The sequence below is a fragment of the Ammodytes marinus genome (genome assembly GCF_949987685.1).
Source record: "Ammodytes marinus genome assembly, chromosome: 9".
NCBI lineage: Eukaryota > Metazoa > Chordata > Actinopteri > Uranoscopiformes > Ammodytidae > Ammodytes > Ammodytes marinus.
In genome coordinates, this window is record NC_137213.1 from 5,839,536 (window position 1) to 5,864,561 (window position 25,026).

Below are 25,026 nucleotides of genomic sequence, written 5' to 3' on the forward strand. Positions count from 1 at the left end.
TCCTCCGCAAAAAAAGGATTAAAAAGAAAAAGAAAAAAAAAAGCGCTTTCTCCTCTTGGGTGAGATTCGATACGTTTCTAAAAACAGCAGAGCTCCCAATATCGATGCTGCCACAAGAAAAGAAAGATAAAGCCCCAACATTTTGTTCATTCATTTGTTTCCAGTCGGCCGACGTTGCTTACTTGGCTGATATGGGTTTACATTGAGCCAGAGCCGGAGCAGAGGCGCGTGTTATCTGTATTTTGACTAGCTAATGAAAATCTAGTGTGCTCAGGGCTCATTGTTTGTGACAGGGGAACTGGGGAATTCTCTCAATAAAACATTTGAGCTGATTTTGGGAAGACGAAACCGTGTGTCTGTGTCTGTGGTCTGTTCATGTACAGTATGAGTGCTGTGCGTGTGTGTGTATGTGTGTGTGTGTGTGACAGGGGAGCCTGTCTGCTCTTTTGTTTACAGTCGGCTGTGCTGCTGATGTGTTGTTTGGGTGGGAGAGGTATATTCCCTCTCAAGTGGCCAAAGAAATGGGGGATTAAGAACAAAAACCACAAACAAAAGGGAACTTAAAGAGGGGCTGTTATGGAAACAAGGACTGTCAGATTGATTTTGCTGTAGTGGATGTTATTGAATGGTTCCCAGTTGAGTTTAGACCTCAGAGCTATGGAGACGTTTTGTTCTATATGAGTGGCATCCCATTTTTGTTTATCTAGTGTTACACGCACAAGGTGGCGTTCACACACCAACAAATGCTGGCAATATGCCAACAAAGGTATTGGCATTAATGACGAATCTAAATCTAAATGACCATCTAATCTGATCAACAAAGCTTAAAGCTATAGTGCCTAACTTTTGTTGAGGAATTCTGAGTAATAGCAACAACACCGTCTTCACATCTAGATGAAGTAAGCCTTCGGTGATCACACATGGATTTTAAACCTTCTTATGTTCTCACGTCCAGGTTTTTTCTTAGCAGTAGAATCAACAACTGAAACATGTCTTGGGCTTTTTGGGATTTTTCTGAGCTCCCTCACCAGTGTCAGGGGGTCACACAAGTTTGTGAACGCTGCCATACTGAGAGAGACTTTTGCGGGGGCTAGATAGGCTTAATACACTTTGATTCAACTCGTTTGGCTATGGCTTGAATGTAACTGACACTAAGTTATATGAAAAAGTTACGCACTTAAGCCCTGATTGCTTGGACCCAGTGGCATGCACAGAATATCTATGCGGCAGGGGCAAAATAAGAAAAAAAGGGCTTCTTCTCCTCATAAACAAAGACAGGGCCTGTAAGTGCTGACAGCCCCAGATATCAGGGTGAATATTAATTACATTTTGGCTAAGATAGGTGACACATAAGCAGACACTCAAATGCTCCACTGATGGGACCTTAGGACAAACATGAAGCATTTGCTACTAGGGTGCCCCTATGGTAAAAACAATAATGCCTTTTTTAGGGAAAAAATACCCTAAACATTAAGCAATCCCGTATGACATTAAAGGGAAACTGTGGAAGTTCCAATAGCCATTATAGCTTAAATAAACTGGTTTAATGAAAAATTAACCCCATCCCACCCTGTGTGTGCCACTGCTTGGCCCCTAATACATTGGTAGGTACCGGCAAAACAAAAACCTTTAAGGATATAATCTTGACTTGACTATATGACCACAGTGTTTATTCACGCTAAGACAAATACAAGGAGCAAATCCAGATCTGACCGCACTGTTAAAATGACAATGATCAAAACGCTCTTTGGTGCTTTTGCGGAACCAGGGCCAACATCAACACTGGAAGCCTGAAGGAAAAAGTCAGGAACCTTTTGCTAGGCCCTTTATTTTGGGTCTGCTCAAACATGATATCAGTTGTATTTTGGGTCCTGGCGTCGGCGCGTCCATTTATCTGCTTGTGCGTGTGTTTTTCCCCCAACGGTGGAAATAGCGTCAGAGGCAAAACAAAGTGTTTGACGCCGTGGGGGGAAGTTGTCAGCACACTAGGACACACAGCAGTGAAGCTGTGAGGCCATTAACCTTTCCGTCTGCATTGCCCCGCTCGCTTGGTAACAATAGAGCGCATACAACTCCGCTCCAGGGTCAGTGTGAGAGGCCTCTCCTCACAGCCAAGCAGAATAAGTAGGAACAGTCTAATGTTCATTGGATGACTTGGCCAAACAAAACATGTTTATACTTCCTTTCCCCCCCTGTTGCCAGGCCTCACCTTGAATGCACTTCTCTGCATGCTTTACCAGCTCTGAGGTGCCTTTTATTAACATTAATCACCCCTCCCTTTAACTAAATTGGGGGGGTTGTTAATCTAAGTGTATTTTAATGGAACACTTCAGAAGAAACCCTCCCTCAATTACATCAACTCTTTCCAGCATGGTCCCCCATTAAAAACAACCTTTCATTAAGGGGAGGGGGAACCCACAGACACACAGAGAGAGAAACAGGGAGAGAATTTGCGGGGGCCCTCGGCTAATCAGTTTCACCTGCCAAAGTGAAAGCTGTGTACCACAGACTGCCATTTATAAGTATATTTTATGTCGGACACATGGCTCTGTTTATAAAACATTAAGCTACAATTTTACATTACGGGTACTTATCCGTAGTTTAGCGGGGGGAAACGTGGGGCCCTCCCTGGTTGTGTGTTAGCCTATTTAAATGGTCCTGGTGATGTCACAGAGGTTAAACTCACTCTGCTTCCCAGTGTAGTGTGTGTGAATCAGAGTTAGGAGTGGGGGGGGGGGGGGGGGGGCATTCAAAGATTGACCTAGAAACCAACATTTGGAGCTAGGAGCGGAACATCTGCCCACCTTTGAGAATTAAAACACGAGTATGACATGGTAGAGATTGGAAATTAAATCCTGGAGATTTAGCTATGTGAGCCACTGTACTGTAGGATGTGTTTGGAACAAATAACAACTTGCTTGGAGAAATGTGCTACGGAAGTTTTTTACTAGATAGGTTGGGCTTAGTTTTGTTTTTGTTTCAAGAGTTGGGTCTGCCCCCTCTTTTAAAAAAAAATATATTTTTGAAGAAAAGTTAGGTATAGTTTGTTTTCCCCAAGAAGAAAATCAAATATAAAGACTGTTAGCCTAGCTTCACAGCTTAAAGGCCTTGGCACACCGGGCGCGACGCGAATAAACGCAACGTAAAAGCGAATGTTTTGAAATGTGAATTTTGTCGCGTCTCACTTTAGAAGCGACGTCCCAGAAAAATCGAACTCAGTTCGAAAAAATAAAAAACGCAAATTCGCGATGCGAAATGACGGCGCTGGTGTGGAGGCTTGTATTGACTCTGTATACGTTTGTGAATTAACGGATTAATCGCACGAATAAAACGCGCCCGGTGTGCAAAGGCCTTAAATGTCTTAGTTGCATTGCACTGTAACATGCAAACACATAGGTGTGGGCATCGCTGGTTTATGCCTGCAAACCTAAGTGAGATGAATAAGGTAACAGTTCCAAAAGTGTCAACCATAGTCGCTGCGTCTTTTTTCTTCCTTGAAAACTGAGCACATTGTTATTTAACGAGGCTTGGACAGCGCTCATCAGACACAACGCAGGTCATGGGTACAGTGGCATTAATGTGTCGATTGGGGAGCGGGAGATCTAAAGTTGCTGCATTTGTGCGTCAAGATGGCGTGTGGGAATTATGCACTTGGATGCACCGCTTGCAGTGGGTTGCCGTCGCTGTCGCTGGGCCAAGCAAAGCGTAAGGTAGGTAAAGTTACTGAAGCTCCACTGAAGTAACAAGAACTTGTTTGCATCACAGACGTGTGGTCAAGCATCAAGTGCAAGTGTGTGTGATTTTCCCCGGGTGTTAAGGCGCCAGCACACTCCGTCAGAAGTACTTGCCAGAAGGGTCGAACCACACCTTTTGCCAACAATCGAACACACACACACACACACACACACACACACACACACACACACACACACACACACACACACACACACACACACACACACACACACACACACACACACACACACACACACACACACACACACACACACACACACACACACACACACACACACACACACACACACACACACACACACACCTCTCTGTAGCTGTTTTTCAGTTTCTGTCAACTTTCATGTAAATTACATGAATACCAGGTTGTACGAACTGTGTATGGTGTCTCTATATACTTTCTAACTTCCTTACCCTAGCCCACTATCGCTTATTGATTTGTCAGTCTTTACCGATATTGAATTTTGACTTTCATTTTTGAAGAATGCAATATCATTTCATAAAACTTAAAACAGGATGAGTGTATTTCCAGCAGGATGTGGGAAAGACTGAAAATAAACTACAGTGCAGTGTGTTCATTGCAGTACAGGACACATTACGTATAGTGCAACAGTGTGGCTCACTTTTTAACAGTTTTTTTTGTAGCACAATAATACTTCTTGTTTGTCTTCATTGTTGGTTTGTATCTTTTCAATGGATTTGGTGACAATAAGAAACAGATAACACCCGAAGGCTTATTGTTTTATACTCGTCAGGCCAGCTTTACTGAGATGAGAAACTATTTAATCAGCACGCTCGATTGGTTATTTGTAGCAAGTCTTCTTCTGCAAGTGGCTGGGATTGGGGAGCGAGGTCTATGAATCACCGTTGGGGTAAAGTCATCGCTAATGGAGCATATCGCCAATTGCGGTCCGGTCCAAATCTGCCATGTGTTTAATTTTTATGGACTGCAAACGGCTAAATCAGTGTCTGGCTTTTCAACATATTTGAAGCTGCTGGGGGAAAAGGACTGTCTACTCAGATTGCACTTCAGAGTCTACTTCACACCAAAAACCGGCCCAGACTCTTTGTCTAGTTGCCACTTTTCGTCAATCTTGCAGACGGGGCTGTGTTATTACGAACACGTCAATGCCAATTGTGCGAGTTTAGTACGACAGATTGCACTCTCTTGGTGGGAGGGCAACACATGAATGGAGTAAGCGCGCATGCACGCACGCACGCACGCACGCACGCACGCACACACACACACACACACACACACACACACACACACACACACACACACACACACACACACACACACACACACACACACACACACACACACACACACACACACACACACACACACACACACACACACACACACACGCACACGCACCTGCAAATTCAGAGACTGATTACAATGAACACATTATTAAAACGGCTCATTCTATTGGTATTCTGTACAAGTCTGACTCTAGACTAGACTTGTATATTGTTGGTTCCTTCTGATAAATTGGTCATCCAGCTTAAGTTGATGATCAATTTGCTAGAAGGAATGCATTTTGTCTAATCTGAGGTTATGTACCGAACTCGGGCACTTCTGAAACCCAAAGTGAATTCCAATCGTTTGACAGTTTTACCGTCAATGGAATTGTAGGCCTACTTACTGCAGTATCAAAGCCAAAGGTGCTTCAAAGATTGTAAAAAATAATAGCAATTTTTCCCTGCTTTAAAAACTATTTTTAACTCTTTTTTTAAACTAGAAATACATCAGGTGGTTATATTCCCCCAAGAACCTTGAAAGTACAGTGGTGGAAGGCAATGCTTAAGGAGAAGGTAAACCTAGTGAAGCTACAATATGGTACAAGGTTACTACAACCAGACAATATGAAGGGTCGCAGTGACCTTTGAACCTTCAACATCCAAAATGTATTCAGTTCATCTTTGAGTAGACAATTCTGCAAACTTTCAAGAACATCCCTCGAAGCGTTCTTAAAGAGGACCTATTATACTACTTTTCTGGTCTTAATTTCTTGTTTTACACTGCTATAGAGCAACCTGACACGAATCACATCACAAAAAACTATGTAGATTTTCGGGAAGCTCTTTCTCTTATTTTGGCGATCCAGCACGTCCTGTCAACACTTGAGTGTGTGTGCTTCGGCAATCTCCGCTCCCTCCGCATGTGCTTCGGCCATCTCCGCTCCCCTCCCCCCTCCTGCAAACCCCACTCCGTTGTGATTGGTTACCTTCCTTCCGGAACACTTTCAGTGGCGGGAAGCGCGAGCATGGACCTATAAGGGCGCGAGGCAGACGCGAACAGGGAAGTGACAGCATTACCATACATGGAAACATCCGCGTGGTGACTTCACGAAGTTACATGCGACGTCACGAAGTTACGGAAGGGTAGACCGCTTTGAACACGTGACTTCTCGACTGGCTAGAATAGTGTTTAGTGCTCTGCACAGACACCCCAGACGGTCAGCAGGGAATACGTCGAAATGCATGTAAGTCATTATTTGATAATTTAGTATGGTTAAGCATGACTATGAATCATCATAACAACGTTTATAGGTCATAAAAGTCAAAAAGCATCATAGGTCCGCTTTAAGATATCACGCTCACAATACGCGAGGTCACAGTGACCTTGACCTTTGACCACCCCAACATATAATCAGTTTATCCTTTGAGCGAGAGTCGACATCGGGGCAAAGTGTGAAGAACATCCCTCAAAGCGTTCATGAGATATTGCGGCTCACAGAAATGGCTATTGACAGACGGCATAACACACATATTTGTTTTGTGGTTGAATGATAAGCCTACCTGGGTCCCAGCTCGTCCTCACACCTCCAGGTGAACTCTCCGAAGCTCTCGTAGCGCTGGTTGTAGTGGTAGAGCACGCGGTGCAGTGTGGGAGCGCCCAGGTCCATCAGGGTGTTGTAGGCCGTCTGCTGCTCCTTCCCACTGGTATAACCGTTGAACAGGTTGTAGATCTTATCGGCTATTTCTGGAATGGCAAAAAAAATAAAAATAAAAATCTAAATTAATATCAGCCCCTGGTGTGTTTAGAGAATACCAAAGTATGAGAAAAAACAACCCTCTCTTCTGTTCTCCAACTCCATCTTTCGTGAAAAACCTGTGTTCAAAAACCCCAGTCAGATTTATTTTCCTACATGACATAATAAAAGGGGAGATTACCACTCTAACTGAGCACTTACCTTCACCTGTGATAAGCACACACCCAGATCCCCCCTGAATCTAACCAGCAGTAAGCAGTTGGCATTTAAATTAAGGGCCAATCGAAGCAGACTGATTTTTGGAAGGCGGGGCTTGAAGAGACATGCAGTAAAACTGAGCATTTCAGACAGAGGCCTAATATTTCATAAAGCCCAGGGATGACGTAAGTGTGTTGTTTTTTTCTAAAAACCCAAAGATATTCTGTTAAGTATAAGATAAAAAAGAGAAACATAGCTCATTGAGAAGGTGGAACTATAGAGTTTGGGGCAATTTTGCCTTTAAATTTACGCTTATGAGCCGATTCATTGATTATCAAGCATTTGCTGATTTTTCCACCAACTGAGGAACCAATTCTTCAACTTAACGCCAGAGCTCGAAGCTAGAACTTTTAACTCCGATAAATACTCCAGAATTTTTGGCGAAAGAAAAAGGGCAAATCCATTAGGTCTACATTTGTGGTAATGTGATGCTCCCGTCTTTAAACTTCTCTGTTTTCTTTCTTTCTCTATTGCAGTTCATGACTTTGCAGGTTTAAGATGAATAACACAGATGGCATTTTACAGTCATAAGCTTCATATCAATTACGTTTTAAAATGAATAAATCATTAGCCTAGCCCTCCAAAGTGGCTGAAGATTTTATTTAGATGGGAAATCGTTTTTTTTGTTGTAATTCGTATAGGAACACCTGACCTTGTTTACAGTGGCGATCAAATGTGTTCAAAATCCGAGGCACAGAGGTGGAAGTATTTTATTTCACATCCTTCCATGTACTTCCAGGCATTTAAATCAACAGGGTAAGCCAGTAATATCACACTTCCCTGTCTGGATTGGCAGCAACAACTTTACTATAAATCTCAGGCTTGTGTAGAGAGCGGTGAACAATTTGGACTCTGAATCTCTCTCCTACCTGGGCTATACGAACAGTACATTTTTTTTATGGTTAATGTCCTCAAGGTGTCAGGTAGCACACAGAGTACATAAACAGCCTTAGTCCATAGAGGAAACCTTTTTGTGACATCAGGACTTGCTCTATGCACTGATCTTTTAAAAGGTGGAGTCAGCGATTCTGGAGATCGCTGTTATCAAAATCACTTTTTGTCTAAATCAGTGAATATCTCCTCACGATCCGCTACCTGTCTGAACTGTGTGTGCGCTGAAAAAAAAAATTGCAGTGTCAATACACAGCCTTGGGTGCTGTAAACGGGCATGTTGCTATCTACGGTGGGCTCCCTTTGTCTACCTAAGTTTTGTTTATATACAAGTTTACAGAGACTAGGCCGTGTATATTCACACCTGATCATGAGGAGATATGCACAGATTTTCACTCAAAGTGATTTCGACAACAAGCAGCCTCCACAATGAATGACTCCACCTTTAACAGAAAAAGAGAAAATGTCTTTACTTTTAATAAGTAACATTAGGTTATCTCACCTGGTAAATAGATCGAAAAATAGAAACAATTTAGAAACATCACCTCCCCAATTTCGCATTCCTTTCTTTTTTAAATACAAGATCTCTCACAAAGCTTGTTCCCAAATGTTGCACGATGCAGATCTACTTTTTCGTATCACAGTCACCTCCCACATAATGTACACAAACTGTATTGTTGCAACTTGAAACTGTGCGAGCCCCTTGTGACCCCCCCGCTACAGAAAGATGGTTTTTCCCTTTTCTGACTTCAGCCCTGGGTCCCTGTCCTCACCTTGTGCTTTGACGTCATCCACTGTTGGACACGGCGTTTTGATGGTGACCTCACTCGGACTGGAACGACGCCCTGTGTTGTCTACTGCCCACAGCCGGAACCTAGACAGACAATCACACACACACACACACACACACACACACACACACACACACACACACACACACACACACACACACACACACACACACACACACACACACACACACACACACACACACACACACACACACACACACACACACACACACACAAAGTATCATAATATAATCTTGCTGCTGACTGAGAGGGGTGAATCACATTTTTAAGTAAGACAATGTGCTACAAAGCCTCGGCCGGTTCAATTACATTTCCAGCCATGGAGTTTTGTTTGATGAATCTTGCTGTACCCACATCATATCAGCAACCCAGGCCCCAACAAATATGTATCCAGCCGCTGCATTCCATGGCAGCCGTTAATTCAATTAAGAGATGATGTGGATGAGAGCCTGCATTATTATTACAATACAGGACTTCCACTGGGGCCCAGACAGACAATGAGGGCTTCTCAACAAAGCTAAAATAACCTGTCATTTTTACTGAATGAATATCTCCACCTAGTGAGCGGAGCGAGAACTGCATCCACCTGCAGCTTGAACGATTCAGAAGGACGGAGAACTGATAAACAGAAAATTCAAATAAAAAGACTTGAAAGTTGCAGTATATAGATATGTTAATACAAATAACAGATGCAGATACAATGATTAGCGGACTACACCTATGCATCCTTGACTATACAGAGGGACTTGACACATTTCAAGCAACATACTCAATGTATTGAAAGACTGAACTTTTGAGAGTGCGTTTTCTGTGTCATGCTTACATAAGGCACCAGTCTCAAGCTTTGTAAGGGCTTGTGTGTGTGTGTGTGTGTGTGTGGGGGGGGGGTGTCACGGCTCAGAGAGATGAATGAGCTGCTAGACAGGATAGGCCCCCACTCATTCTGGGATTCTAAAGGCATGTGGTTTCTGAAAGTATTCCAACCCCTACCTCCACTTGTTTTTGCACACCTCATTGTGTATCAAGTGGCATTTCAAACGAATAGCATTGCCATTTTTGCCCCATTAATAACCCATAATGACAAGGTGACATTTTGCTCTTTTTGCAACTGTATTAAAACATTCCCAAAACTGAAATGTCTTATTCACATACAGTAAGTATTCAGACCTTTGTAGGAGGAGCCCCCTTTGGCAGCAGTTACAGCTTTGCGTGCGCTCCTGAGCAAGATTTTTTTTCTTCAAGGACCTCTCTGTATTTGGCTACATTCATCCTTTTCCCTCAATTCTGACCAGACCAGTCTCCCCAACCCCTCCCACTGAGAAGCACCCCCCATAGGGCCCAACTCCAGGAAGGAGCCCTAGAAGGTGCCAACACTTCTTCCATTTCACAATTACAGAGACCACTGTGCTGCTAGGGTCACACTCCTAGCATTACAAGTGGTACACCATTGCCCCTGATATATGCCACCTCACCACAATTTGATCGTGGAGGGCCCCATCAACTTTACATTTTCCTTTTGTTTGTTTACTGTTGTGCTCCTATGCAGAGCGCTTTGAGTGTGAGAAAGGCGCTATATTTGATTTGATTGGATTCGATTTATTTCAGACATATCAAACATACAAAACAAAATGAAAAGCATGGAAATACAATAAACAAAAATTATGTTTTCACAAAAAAATTAATAAAAATAAAATTTAAAATTTAAAATTATATAAAAAATATATAAATTAAACATATTATTATTACAAACTTTTTTCTCAGCTGAGCTAAGGGTCTAAGGGCAGAGGGTATCATACTGTATGGAATGTGAAGCCCTCTGAGGCAAACGTCTATTTGTGATTTTGGGCTATACAAATAAAACTGATTGGATTTGATTTGGTTCAGAGAGGTCCTTGGACTGTGCGAAGACATCCAATGTGAACTGTGGTGTGTACACGGTGTGCGTGTGTCATTCTAGTCTATGTCTGATCAATTCAACATGCTACAGGTGGAATCCCATCAGGTTCTAGACACATCTCAAGGATAGTTTAACAGGATGCACCGTCGCCACAATTTGGAGAACTGTCATTTTTGTGTTTGGACTGTCTTTGTGGGTTGACTAAATGTTATGTCTCAATTCTTCGTGACTTGTTTCCTATACCTTTGTTTCAAAGTTAATGTTTTGTCTAAATACTTGTTAACAGTATGTACACGAGAGGTTACAGTTTTTAGTTTTTAACACATTAGCAGAAAGAAATTACTTAACTTAAAACATATTTTAAATTGGCAATTGTATCTGTGTAAATGACATCTACAATACAATAAAGTGTGCAAAAAAAGTGAAGCGGTCTTCAAACCTTCTGAAGCCCCCGTGCATCAAAGCTGTTTGAAGAGGCTCAGTCTTTGGGCCTCTTGCCCCTTTTTTTCCTCTTTTGTTTTGCTCGTACTCTTTTCCGCCGTACCTCCCCTCATTATCTTTCCCCCTCTCTTTCCTATTTTTCTTTCTCTCTATCCTGAGCTCTGCCTCTGCTTCTCCATTTCATTCTCCCCACCTTGCTCTGGATCTCCTTTCTCTCCACAGTGTGTGTGTGTGTGCGTGTGCGTGTGCGTGTGCGTGTGCGTGTGCGTGTGTGTGTGTGTGCGCGCGCGCGTGTGTGTGTGTGTGTGTGTGGCTTCCCTCCTGGCAGGCTCTCTGTGAGATAAGTGGCAGCATGTGTATGAGAACATCGGAGCATCCGGTGTGTGTGTGTGTGTGTGTGTGTGTGTATGTGCGTGCGCGCTCAGAGAAAAGAAACCCATCTCAGATTGCTAAACTTTACTGCACGCACGGACGGAAGACAGTAGTATTTTAGGTCAACATGGAATAAAATACACTCTTTTTTTATTGAGTCATAATCTCATCTCATAGTTTTCTTGCGGGTAAAATTTTTATTTTCAAATTCTACCTTCTAAAACGTAATATGAGACCAGAAAAAAATCCTGTACCTTAGCTGTAACCTCTTGCTTTGATACTGTATAACCCTGAATTACCTTGGTCAGTTGAAGTGTCACACCCGACAGTCAGTGGTTAGAACAGTATGTGAAGACTCCACTTGTAAGTAAACTCACTCTTTCCCCTAAGGACTATAAATATGTGGGAAGATATTGTGGTCATGAATCCTGACTTATATTTGACCTACTGGCCTTGTTTGGCTTATCGGAGACAAACACTGCACTAATCACTTAGGCCCAACGATAAATTACTCAGAATAATTAAAGTCACATATTCTACTGTAAAACCGTAGCTAACTGTAGCCTAGATAAGGTAAAACCAGCCTGGTGGAAAAAAATGAGATAAGATAATGGTATTCTATGGCACGTTTAAACTGGCATTCGAAATATTTTACTAATATTTTAACCATAAGCAGCCCTTAGTGGGAGTATGAAAAAGGAAACGCAACACAGGTGATATCTGTCCTCTGTTTGTTCAAGACAGAGATTGTTAAATATTGTATTAGCATAGACAGTTGTTTTTCCAATGGCAGAATTAACAGTAATACATTTTTTTAAACGTCTTGTAGCCTATAAAAAGTAGATTAAAATGATAAAGATGGTAAATATGTGCAAATAAAGCATTGCGAAATGTTTTGCTTTAGGTTAAAGTGAAAGCAGATTTATTGGTAAGTAAATAGCTTCAAATGTGGGGTCTAACTCTTTTTAAACCACACAGTATTCTAATTGTAGGCAACACACCCTGTATAGATGTTTTAGCTAGCTACAGTGTTTCCCACTGCTTACTGTTAACTAGCTTTAGCTATGCTAAAACAATTAGAAAAGCACAACAATCCATTCGTATGTTGCTAGCTAAAGCTAATGTCCGTTGGTTTCTGTGGTTAGTATACAAGAAATTAGCATAGTTTCCGTTTTATTCTCGTAGGAAATGATGCAATTTGTGCAACATGAGACGTCAATCAAATTACGACTTTGAAATGACGTTGCCAAAACCGTCACAGAGAGAGAAAACAAAATGTTTTTCGAAAAGATGATTTTTGTTTGTTCTCTATGGAGCGGTCTCACCGCAGTCACAATTAGGCATAGGCCTACTCTAATCCTTTACAGCTGTGAGTAGCTCCTCCGTTTCCTTTGAAAAAAAAAACAACGTTCAGTCTACATCGGCTGCGTAGTCCAAAAAAATAAGAAAAAATGCTTTGAGATTTCTTTGATTTTACTGTATTTTGTAACTTTTGTGAACACAGTAGCCTACATATTCAAACTGTGCTTTTGCCCAAGTAAAGCCTGGCAGATATTTGATTTTACCTTCAGGCCAAACACAACGGACAGCTGAAGAAGCTTTCTATTAGATCTCATTTGGATTTGAGATCTGGGACCTGGGTCAGTAAAGCTTACTTCAAGTTGGCATTGTTTACATGTTCATGAGAAAAGGAAAAAGGTTGACTTACATGTATGTGGTGTCGGGCTCCAGACAGCGGACTATCATGCTGATAGAAGAGGACAGGAGGTTGGGGATGTCCCCTAACATCACACACGGAGACCTGGCCCCGGACAAGATGTCGTCCACAAAGCTCAAAAGGGTTTCTGCAGCACAAGACAAAAGACAATGGGACATTCCAGGTTGAGAATTAGGCTTAAATAGCCACCCAAAGATTAATTCATGGTCAACTTGATAAAAAGTGAATGTTTTGTGTAAAAATGTTTTTGTCCTTAAACAATAGATTGATGTCTTGCCCGCCAATGTCTTGATTGAATGACTTTGCTTTCCCCTACTATTACGAGACCATTTCTTTAATAAAACCCTAAGTTGTTATTTGGAGTCGACAACAGAAACACTTTTCCATTTTACTGCATCTCACAAAATCAGAAGGTTGAGCAAGCGTAAGCATTGCACGTGATTTAGTGAATTCAACCCTAAAAAAAAGAAAAAAAAAAGAAAAAGAAAAAAAAGTTTGAGGTAAAACAAGGACAGCTCTGCTCAACCTCGCCGTAGACAAATAACAGTATATACAGTGCAGGGATATGTCTGTTAAATCTTCCTTTGAAAGGGCAGATTAATGCAACTTGACATTATACATAGCTCTGTGCTGCACTGTAAACAGACATCTTAACAAAATGCAAAACAGATGAGCACTGCTTTGCTCTTTACACGACACACACTTTGGGGACACAATGTACCTGTTGGGGCCTGTACATGCAAGTGAAAAAGGTCATGAGACTTGACAGAGTTCAAGTGCACATTCTTTTTGTCCATCTTTATAAATCAATAATGTTGACCATTAATGGAGGAGTGATTCTCATTCAATGTCTAACCACGTCACCATTTAGTTAAAAGTTTTCCCAAACTTTGGCATATAATTCATGTTTACAACTAGCCTGGCTTCGCCCGCCTACCTACTTCCGCTCAAATTTCATTTTCCCTTCAGTAGTCAGTCTGGGGCTGAGATGGATTCATGGGTTCGAGTTCAGGCAAATTTCCGGCCGTCCAATCAGCGAACAGAGCGAGTGGCTGAGAACGATGACGTTCAAGTCCTGCTCCAGTTTCAGTTAAATGCTGCGTTCCTTTATACTCGGAACTCGGAGATTTCCGACTTGGTAGTTCCGAGTTCCGACCTGTCTGAGTTCCAGTGCATCTGCTCGCGAAAGTATGGACGCCTAAAACCTTTCTCATCCAAATAACTAAACGTTTGGCTCTAGCAAGTTACTGTTGCCAGGTACCGGTAGATCCATAGACTACAATATGTAATTAAGTCGAAAATGTCAGAGCTCCCAGTACAACTGGAACGCACCGTCAGAAGCCGGCTCATGACATACGTCACGACCAGACGTTATGCGATTGGTTGGCTGATCCAGAGTGGCACTGGGCAGATCCAATAGTTTTAAACTTCAACAGACACCCACCTCCAAGTGAGTGAACGTTTGCCAATAGAGCAGTTCCAGACCTTCTGCACAAATGAAATGAAGTACGATGGTCTGGTTGAACCAGGCTATTTTACAACTATCTTGGTGCCCAAAAAATGTTTCAGTGTTATGTACAAGGTTGTCACAGCAACATATACAATCAAAAACATTAATCAGGTGTCAAAACCTTAACTTGAGAATAAAAAAACTATTAAATAAGCAAATAAACAATATACAAAGCTTTTTTTTAATTTGCAGGTGTGATATGATTAAATGAATTGTGGGCAGGGAATCATAAAAAGAGCTTGAAAAATAAAGGAAATATATTCCAAGACTATATTTTTAGTTAATAAGATTCAAAATTGTAGTTTCTCAAAGCTTGTTTCATGGTTTAGAGTCCAAAAATACTCCTTCATATTTCTCACAGTGCCATTGCGGAATCTCCTCTTTTCAGCTTCTGTCTGAAACGGTCCGGGACCCATATTAATATCGAAAAAACATAAAAAAGTAAATTTTGCAGGATAGACGATCTTTAAAAAATCCGCTCAGGTAACAAAAGCACCTTCCCTTGCTGCCAGTCCAGACCTGCAGGCAAGCATCTAGTTGGTGAAAAAATGCACAAGTCAAACCTAATGTGACATATCAAACCATATATATTTTTTCAAATATATTTTTTGCACATTTTTATGCTTTATTTGATAGTGCAGAGAGACAGAGGTGAAATGGGGCAGAGAGGGGAGTGTCATGCAGGGAACAACCGCGGGCAGGAATCGAACCCGGATCTGCTGCTGGGCCCGGCCCGGGGGGAGGGGGGGGGGTGGGTGAGACGACACACACACACACGCCCTACCAACTGAGCTAAGGGCGTCCCCATCAAACCATATTTTAAAAATTTTTTAACAACACCCTGGACAGCCAAAAGCTAAGAAGAGGTGAAGCATTCCCATGCAGAGACTCTGTGGCTCTATCTGATGCTTGTTAACGATGAAACATCAGCAGCTGAGGCACCACAGGGTTTCATAACTGCCATCCAGACCTTTGTAATAAGTGCAGAAATGTTAAGCTCCTTTAACAAGCAAGGCTGTTGTCCACCCCTGTGTGTTTGAGTTTGTGAACACACCACATGGTGGAACATGAAGCATTTTGCTCAAGTAGTGTACACTGGTGGCTACAATCATGCAGTTCTTCAACTCCAGAGTATTTCTACAGTATTTCACACCGGTGTATACTAATCCACTTCATACTGGGTTACCAGCTACTTTGCTGATATATTTGACTTACTAAACACATGATCATCCTCATGAATATGAAACCTAACAATATATAAAGTAGGTTCCAGTTGACTGATTACAATTTTAAATTGCTGCTGCATGATAAAATGTTAATATCTAATAATGTATAACAATGTATCTGTTAGCTGATAATTCTTCTGTACTGTTAAAAGTAAGATGATGAATGCCGGATCTTAAGGCAGTACACTGCAGGTGAATATGCTAACCTTTTTAAGGGGTGTATGGTACATTATACCCACCCACCAATACAAAACTACAATACACTACTGAATCTGGAAACACCTGTATCCATCGGAGGCTCTCACAAACCTGTGACCCACATCCCCTCCTCCTCTATCACCTCCGCTTCAGGGCCAAGTCTTTCCTGCTGCTTGGGGCTGGTGGTGACACATGCGGGCTAGTTCTGTTTTCCCAGCTGGCACTGTGTACGTCAAAAAGAGCATTTGGCCAACGAGGTGTGTGTCTCACTGTAAGGGGAAAATCCCTCTGCTTGGAAAAGCCAAGTCTGTGTTTTTGTGTTTTCATGTGTGTGTGTGTACACGGTGCAAAGGTGTGTGAAGTGATGGGTGCTCCGAGGTGGTCATCGGGTGACCCTTCACTACACAAGTAGCGCCTGTCTGTGTGTATTTATACAATGTGTGTGTATGTGTGTGTGTGTGTCTTTGTGTGTTAGTGTGTGTGTGAAGTGATGTCCGATGTGAGGTAGTCCCCTGAGCCGTTCCTTTCCAGGAGCTTTCCCTTCCCCGTGTGTGTGTGTGTGTGTGTGTGTGTGTGTGTGTGTGTGTGTGTGTGTGTGTGTGTGTGTGTGTGTGTGTGTGTGTGTGTGTGTGTGTGTGTGTGTGTACTCCCGTGCAGTGGATGTGTGAGCGATGGGCGCTCTGAGGTGGCCATCTATGTCTTGCCCCTGTCAACCCAGGCCTATGTCACCAGCTGGTAAACACAGGGCCAAGTGCCACGGAAAGGGAAACCCCCGAGCATAGAAAATATGTGTGCGCAAGCTGTCAGAGAGAGGTGTTTACCAAGCGCCTAGACTGACACACGGGTTGAAAGACATAAACAGCGCTGACACGTTAATGAAAAGTGACATTGTGGGGGCTTTGCACCACTTAGCATATTAATTGCTGGTTGGAATATATGTCTCGTCCGTAAAAAAAAGGGTAACAGTGTTTGAAAGCTCATGGGAGGACGCCGTTTGGAAAAATATGTTGAGGAGTTCTCTCAATAATCTGAGCAAGTTGAGCTCTGAATGGGAAATTGTGACCAACGTCAATCGTCGTTTACAATTACGGTCTGTCGAAACGTCGCAACATGAGCTACTCAGTTTGGGTTTGTGAATATATTAGCTTCTGTATTACGCACTGGCCGTGTTGACCACAGCTGCCTCATAATGCAGGCCTGTATGTGGCTAAAAACACATAATACAGTCTAGATGTAGCACACTGGATGTCCTCTCATTTTTACTAATTGGCACAAATTCAATGTTTTTTTTTGGGCGGCTGGAAAAGTAGTTGAAAACAGCGTGGTAACTTAGATTTTCTCTTTCGGCTAGTGGGGGTTAAGAAATGTCCTGTTTTCCCTTTTCTGCCACATGTCACTTTGAGAGCTATACTTGTATATAGAAAATGATATTTTTCAGATTCAGAAGTAAAATTTAAATTGTAATTGTAAAAAAAAAAAGTATTTTAATTATGTTTAGCAAAATAACATTTCACATTAAGGTTACTACAACAATATGTCACTTCAAGCCATAATATTAGGTCCTTAGAAAGCAGTATTTTACTTTGGGAGAAAGCAAAACATTTAATTGGAAAACATGGACATTTTAAGTTGGATTAATGCAAACTGTTGATTTTAGTGGAACTTAAAACAATTGTGTTAGTCTAACTTGCAGTAACTTGTAACTTTAAATTTCAACTACAATACTTATCTAAGTTGAGTACTGTTAACAGACATCTTACGCTTTAAAACATATGTATATGATTATAATGCTCTCTTAAACCATATTGCACATTTTACCTCACCCAGATCACAGATGGCAAAGGCATGTATTTTGCACCTGGCAGTGTCAAATAAACTGCAATTGAAAAAAAATTGGTATCCAAGTACAGATGGGTGAATTATTCTCACATACTCACATGCATGTGTCTGTCAGCTCTCACCTCCAAACCGACTTTCTCACATGTTGTGAGGTTACAAAATCTTAAACAATACCATCTCTTTCCTGCCAGTCTCCTTAAGTAACCACCTGAAACACCAGGACTGCGGTACAAAGCCCATTAAAAACGATTTGAGGAACCCCCTCTGCGCATTGTCATGACATGGGGGAAGGCTTTATGTGGTCGGGCCTGCTGCTGGCCAGGAGAGCAGAAAGTGCACCTAATTCAACTATTAAAATGTATCTCAGTCAAAGGAGACGTGTGCTTCTCTGGCATTTATAGACATGATTCAACACCAGGAAATAAAATAAAAATACATAGAAATAAAATGTTCCTGCAGTGCGTTGATGACAGACTGTTAAACATTTAATTGATTCTGGAAGCAAATCATAGCCATTCTTCAAGCCCTTGACGGCTGCTCACTTGGCAGGCTTGTGAAAGGTACTATGAACTTAAAAAGATTTCTAGGTATACTGTGAAGGATTATTTGCTATTAGACTTATACGTAGTGTTATCACTTGATTAATTAATGCATATGCTTCCTGGGCCATTGTATCATTGTAAAACTCTGCCCATGCTGCAGACTAGTCCACTGCAGTGTTATGATGAGTTTTGCATAATTTAAATAGATGTGTATGCCTTCCCAAAAAGATCTACAACCTATCCAGACCAGGGATACATCCTTGATTTTACCGTCCATCAGAAAAGCAGTTTGTCATCGCAGCATGGGTTCCAACGCAATCATTTATTATTAGATTCCTTAAAGTTTCCAAAGATAAAACATGAGATGAAATTAAAATAAATATGTCTCTTATATATTGGAAAAATGACAGATAGTTGCAAAACAGCAGCTGACTGGCAAGTGAACAGTCGGCAAGACACAAGGAGCACGTTATGAGTAGTAAAAGAAAGAATGAAAATAAAACACATTGTAACTGGAACAAAGCACCCTTTGGCCATTTCTAGAATTTTTCGAGCAACTCAGATTCAGGATCAGACGGGTTTTATTGCCTGATCGACCTTAGTGACATAGTGGTACATGGCAGTTGTCCATTTGTACACCACGAGAATTATTATCATGAATGTGATCATTCTTTGCCCATTATTTAACAATACGGTACGTCAATTGAATTGGCAGCTTTGTAAAACGAGTTTAATGAATGTCAAAAATGGATACACGAGGAACAAATAATTACAGCAGCTGGTTTTCAAATTAATCAGCAGGACCTGGAATTTTCTACCAGTCTATGAGTTTTAACATTAGCTTATGCTAATAAACTAGCACATGACAAACTCCACTGGCTGTCACCTAGCAATAAGAAGCAAGTTCTTTTGTTTTTGTAATTTTGTAATAGTTTAAGAATTTCCTGTAGAATATTCGAGGGATACATCTGCAACTGTGGTTGGGTTTAAAATGACTCGCTTTTTACCGTAAAGTTCCACCATGGAATGTTAAACGTAGGGTCTATGGTATGTACAGAGTTTTTCTTTTTGGTCCGTTTAAGTCACGTGTCTTTTTTTAAATGTTATTGATAAACCAATTTTTCCAACTCAGGATTGCGTACATTTAATTTTTTGAATACATATTTTGATATTTTATGAATTATCGAAAAAGAACGAAAAGCCCCACTAAATGTATCGTGTCTTCACAAATGATGGATTCATATCAGTCCCATCTGCAATGGAACATCATGTTCCATGCAGAGCAAAAAGAGGACCCAGTTTTTTAAAGGGAGGGGGGGGGGGGGGCACAACTCTAAGGAACTTGTCATTCAGCTGGAGTTGTTTACCGTCAGCATTCTTAAAGTATGATTGGTTGGAAAAATCAAGGATTGCCAGGAGACTGATGTGAGTTATGGGATGTCTCACCTTTTGAAGTCCTGCCTGCTGTCGTCAGTTCAGTTGTGCAGGCCCAGGCCCTTAATGTGTGTGTGTGTGTGTGTGTGTGTGTGTGTGTGTGTAGACCCTTCCAGCCACTGCTGTTTTTCTCTGCTTCTTAATGGAAAGGGCAGGTGCTTTAAAGATGATAATGTTTTTACGGGGGAATCTTGTCTTCTAATCTATGTGTTTCAGACATAAGACCGTTCTATTAGGAAAGAAGGGGTTGGTAACTAGGTAGGTAACTTAAATAAAAGTGTCAATAGACGTTTTGTTGTGCCAGGCATTTTTATAGATGGCAAAGAGACAGTATCACCCAAAGTAACATAACAAAAGTTTGAAATATATTTTTTTAATTAATTGCTGTTTTACCGAGAGTGAGATAAGAAGATTGATAATGATGTATGTGTTAGAATAGCCGCAGAAGGCAGAACCTTTTATTTCATCTTAACATACAGTCATATGAAAAAGTTTGGGAACCCCTCTCAGCCGGCATTATAATTGACTCTGCTTTCACAAAAAATATATAAAAGTGGTATGTCTTTAATTTACCAGGAACAGTTAAGTACTGGGATGTTTTCCAAACAAAGATTTTTTGAAAAGCAGTATTTGGTTGTATGAAATAAAATAAAATGTGAAAAACTGGCTGTGCAAAAATATGGGTACCCTTGTGGTTTTGTTGATTTTAATGCCTGTAACAGCATGTAAAACTGATGACTTTAAACACAAAGTTGGTTGGATTATGTTGTTAAGCCTTGAACCTCATATAATTGTCTGTTTAATCATGAGAAAATGTATTTTAGGTGCCTAAATGCAAGTTGCACTTCTCTTTGACTCTCTGCTGAAGTGAGACAGAATGGGATCATCAAAACAGCTCCCAAAAGATCTGAAAAACAAAGATTGTTCATTGTCATGGTTTAGGGGAAGGCTACAAGAAGCTTTCCCAAAGGTTTCAATTGTCAATTTCGACTGTAGGGAACGTTGTCAGGAAATGGAAGGACACAGGCATAGTGGCAGTTAAACCCAGGCATGGCAGACCAAGAAAAAAACAGGAGCGGCATAGGTGGAGGATTGTGAGAATGGTTGCACACAACCCACAGATCACCTCCAAAGGCCTGCAAGAACATCTGGCTGCAGATTGTGTATCTGTACATCGTTCAACAATTCAGCACAATTTGCACCAAAACATCTGCTTTTTATAAAGACCAAATAACTTAATTTTTGTCTCATAAATCCAAAGCATTTTCTTCCAATATGAAGCTGGCTTGTCTAAATGAGCTTTTGCATACTCCATGCAACTGTATCTGTGGCGTGGGCGCAGAAAGGGCTTCCTTCTCATCACCCGGCCATACAGATGTTTTGGTGCAAATTGCACTGAATTGTAGAACCATGTACAGATACACAATCTGCAGCCAGATGTTCTTGCAGGTCTTTGGAGGTGATCTTTGGGTTGTGTGCAACCATTCTCACAATCCGCCGCATATGCCGCTCTTGTACTTTTCTTGGTCTGCTAGACCTGGGTTTAACTGCAACTGTGCCTGTGTCCTTCCATTCCCTGACAACGTTCCTTACAGTAGAAATTGACAATTGAAACCTTTGGGAAAGATTCTTGTAGCCTTCCCCTAAACCATGACAATGAATAATCTTTGTTTTTAAGATCTTTTGGGAGCTGTTTTGATGATCCCATTCTGTCTCACTTCAGCAGAGAGTCAAAGAGAAGTGCAACTTGCATTTAGGCACCTAAAATACATTTTCTCATGATTAAACAGACATTTCTATGAGGTTCAAGGCTTAACAACATAATCCAACCAACTTTGTGTTTAAAATCATCAGTTTTACATGCTGTTACAGGCATTAAAATCAACAAAACCACAAGGGTACCCATATTTTTGCACAGCCAGTTTTTCACATTTTATTTTATTTCATACAACCAAATACTGCTTTTCAAAAAATCTTTGTTTGGAAAACATCCCAGTACTTAACTGTTCCTGGTAAATTAAAGACATACCACTTTTACATTTTTTTTGTGAAAGCAGAGTCAATTATAATGCCGGCTGAGAGGGGTTCCCAAACTTTTTCATATGATTGTATAGACTGACGTCAACGCATTTATAAGATTGATTTTAATGTATTTGTGCAAATAAAATAAGGCGGCCATACTATTTTAGTTTGTCTTTTCTTCTTCTGCTTTGATTTCCACAGTGAAAGCAGTCATCCACTAAAACAGAAGTCAAGTTTTGAGAGGCCCATATCATGAACCTGATGAACTGAGAAGAGGGGGGGGGGGCAAACCGAAAGCAGTGCAAAGAGAGAGTGGGAGAGAGCTAATGGGAAGTTTACAGTGCTACGCCAGTGCACGCACGCACGCACTTGGACACACACACACACACACACACACACACACACACACACACGCACACACACAAACACTTCAGCCTAAATGTTCCCCTTTTTCTCCATCCTATAACATGTTTCACTACAGGCTGCCTGAGAATTCATCCACTTTTGTTAAAGCCGACAGCTTCCTTGTAACTAGCGGTAATTGGCAGCTACACACACACACACACACACACACACACACACACACACACACACACACACACACACACACACACACACACACACACACACACACACACACACACACACACACACACACACACACACACACACACACACACACACACACACACACACACACACACACACACACACACACACACACACACACACACACACACACACACACACACACACACACTTTCAGACGAAAACACACATACACACACTTTTTGGCAGCAAAGCCTTAACAAATAACATCTGGACTTGGTTGTCTACCTTTCCATTGAATAAAAAGCAAAGAGAGACCAGCAACACAACAACAACAGATCACCGACAAACCCCTCACTGTTGTTTCTTGGCACTTCAGCGATGGTCGCAACCACTACCAGACCATGAGGGTTGGCCACACAGGATGGACTGGTTTAAATTTCTCAAGAACAACAATCCCATTGGCTATGAAGGGGCTAATTTCTGAATGGAAGGAACAGAAGGAGGGAGATAAGGATGAAGAGAGTGGGATGGCCTGGAGGTGTCATTAAAAAAAAAGAAGAAAACAACCAAACCAAAAAAAGAACTGCCTCGCGTGAAAGCAAAGGGGTAACAGCCCTCCAATCTGTGTGGTGTGCTTTCTCCCAATTTGTGTTTGATATGTGTGTGCTCCCGAAGCTGCCATTTGCGTCATGCCGGAATAATTCATTGAACATTACATCTTCAGAGGAGGCGGTAAATTGTTTTATAATTTGATAGAAGTGCGTTTGACCAAATTGATAGCAGTTGCCGTGAGAGCGCCTCGCACGCCAACCGTAAATTTGGCCAAACACGTCTATAAAAGAATGAAACACCTCGGACGTAAGGGGGATACAACGGTCCAGAACACAACAGCAGTGATTGAGAAGGGTAAAAGCTGTGTGCCTGTCATACATTGTAAACAACTATACAGTTTCAAAACATTAGAAAAGGAAAACCTGCATGCTGTGTGCTGTATGTGACTTGTGTGGGTAAAGAAAAATCAAGATTTTGGCTTCGCTCTTTCTGTCATCTTTCTTCTTTATTTATCTGTCTTTTCCCCCCTCACAATTTGTTTCAATGAGCACCCCTCTCTCACGGGCAAATCACAGTGACAGCATTTTTTAATTACTTCTGGAGAGTTTTCTGGCTGTCTATCAGTCGTGTGTGTCACTCAACTTTCACTATTTTGATTCTCAGTTCAGACAGTTCCAAACATGTTTTAACCACAATCCCCTGAGCGAGTCATATCACGCAGATCCCCAACGCTGTCAATGAACTCGTGGACCAAAATCTACAACCATCTATCAAGGCCAACAGCTACACTATGACGCTCTTGGTTTCACTTCAAACAGTGCCTGTCCATTGATCTGACCCGTAGTTGTGGTAAAGCATTAGTCAGTGAAGATCATGGTAAAGCAAGATTAGCCATGCAAACGCTGTCCTTTCAGCACCATAGGAGCTTTCCTGATGAGAAAAGGACAGACAGTTTTGTAAACAGTGATGTTTTTCAACAGTGGGTGGAGTAGGTATACTGGTCAGTTTCTTTCTGTAGTTATACATACATCCTTATGCCCTTTTATTTGACAACCTATTCCTTTCATTCTTCACTGTTAGGGACAACTTTCAACTCTAAATTCTTGGTTGGAACAAACCAAGAGTTGGTTCCAGATACAATGTACTTATTTCAAAGCAAGGCTTTTCCTAACTTTAGCAAGGAATAATCTAATCTTTGTACAACAGATGTCAGACATTTTTATCATCATGCATGTATTTAACTCTATTTTCAAATCCAGCATTTAGATACTCCATCTATGACTTTCCAGAACATACCAGATGAAATCAAGCAATAATAAGGATGCAGGTAGAGCAACACTTTTTCATCTGGATGGTAAGGTTAAAAATAGGTTTTGAAGTAAAATTGCATTGATGACCATAACTGCACAGTTAAGAGTTCAGTTGCTTGAATACTGTTGTAACTACGTGCAATGCGCAGCCTACATATTCAGACTGTACAAGCACAGTGCGCTCTGCTGTTCATTTGCATGCACTGTAAGTAGGTGTCAGTAGTAGGCAACATAGAAGGCTGTGTGTGGTATTTACAAGCAGTGTAACAAATCCACATGGAAAATGATATAAGCAGACCTCAGGCTGAACCAGACAGTACCGGAACGCTGTTAATTCCAGAATGATGTTTAAATGTTTTTCATTAATTCCATGACCACATCGCTGGAGAAACTGATTTACCAGGACAGTTTTCAGCCACTGACATAGTACGTTTAGAATTGTCAGATGATGCCCCAGGCGGCCATTAGCGTTTCAATAGAAGTTTCAGCCAAAGTAACCCTTTTGTTATTGGCTGTTAGAAGCTGTTTGTCAGGAATTTCATAGCTGGCTTCAGGAAAGAAGTCACACTCCTTGACTTTTTGCACACTTCATGTCATTGTGTTGTATTAATTCTAAATAGATACATTGCCAACACTCTAGACTCTACTCCCTGTTTTTGTGTGTGCAAATGAATTAATTCATTAACAAATCTAAAACG

The 25,026-nt window shown here is 41.3% G+C and overlaps 1 protein-coding gene across 1 annotated transcript in view; it reads right to left on the bottom strand.

The window, feature by feature from the left end:
• The window catches only part of astn1 (astrotactin 1), a gene marked incomplete at its 5' end in the record, with an annotated part of 480,467 nt that overhangs the window by 12,898 nt on the left and 442,543 nt on the right, over positions 1-25,026 (bottom strand). The window contains 3 exons of the mRNA XM_080034245.1: positions 6,562-6,745; positions 8,678-8,778; positions 13,135-13,270. Of these exons, the coding sequence (XP_079890371.1) occupies positions 6,562-6,745; positions 8,678-8,778; positions 13,135-13,270 (421 nt within the window). The remainder of the gene's footprint in view (positions 1-6,561; positions 6,746-8,677; positions 8,779-13,134; positions 13,271-25,026) is intronic.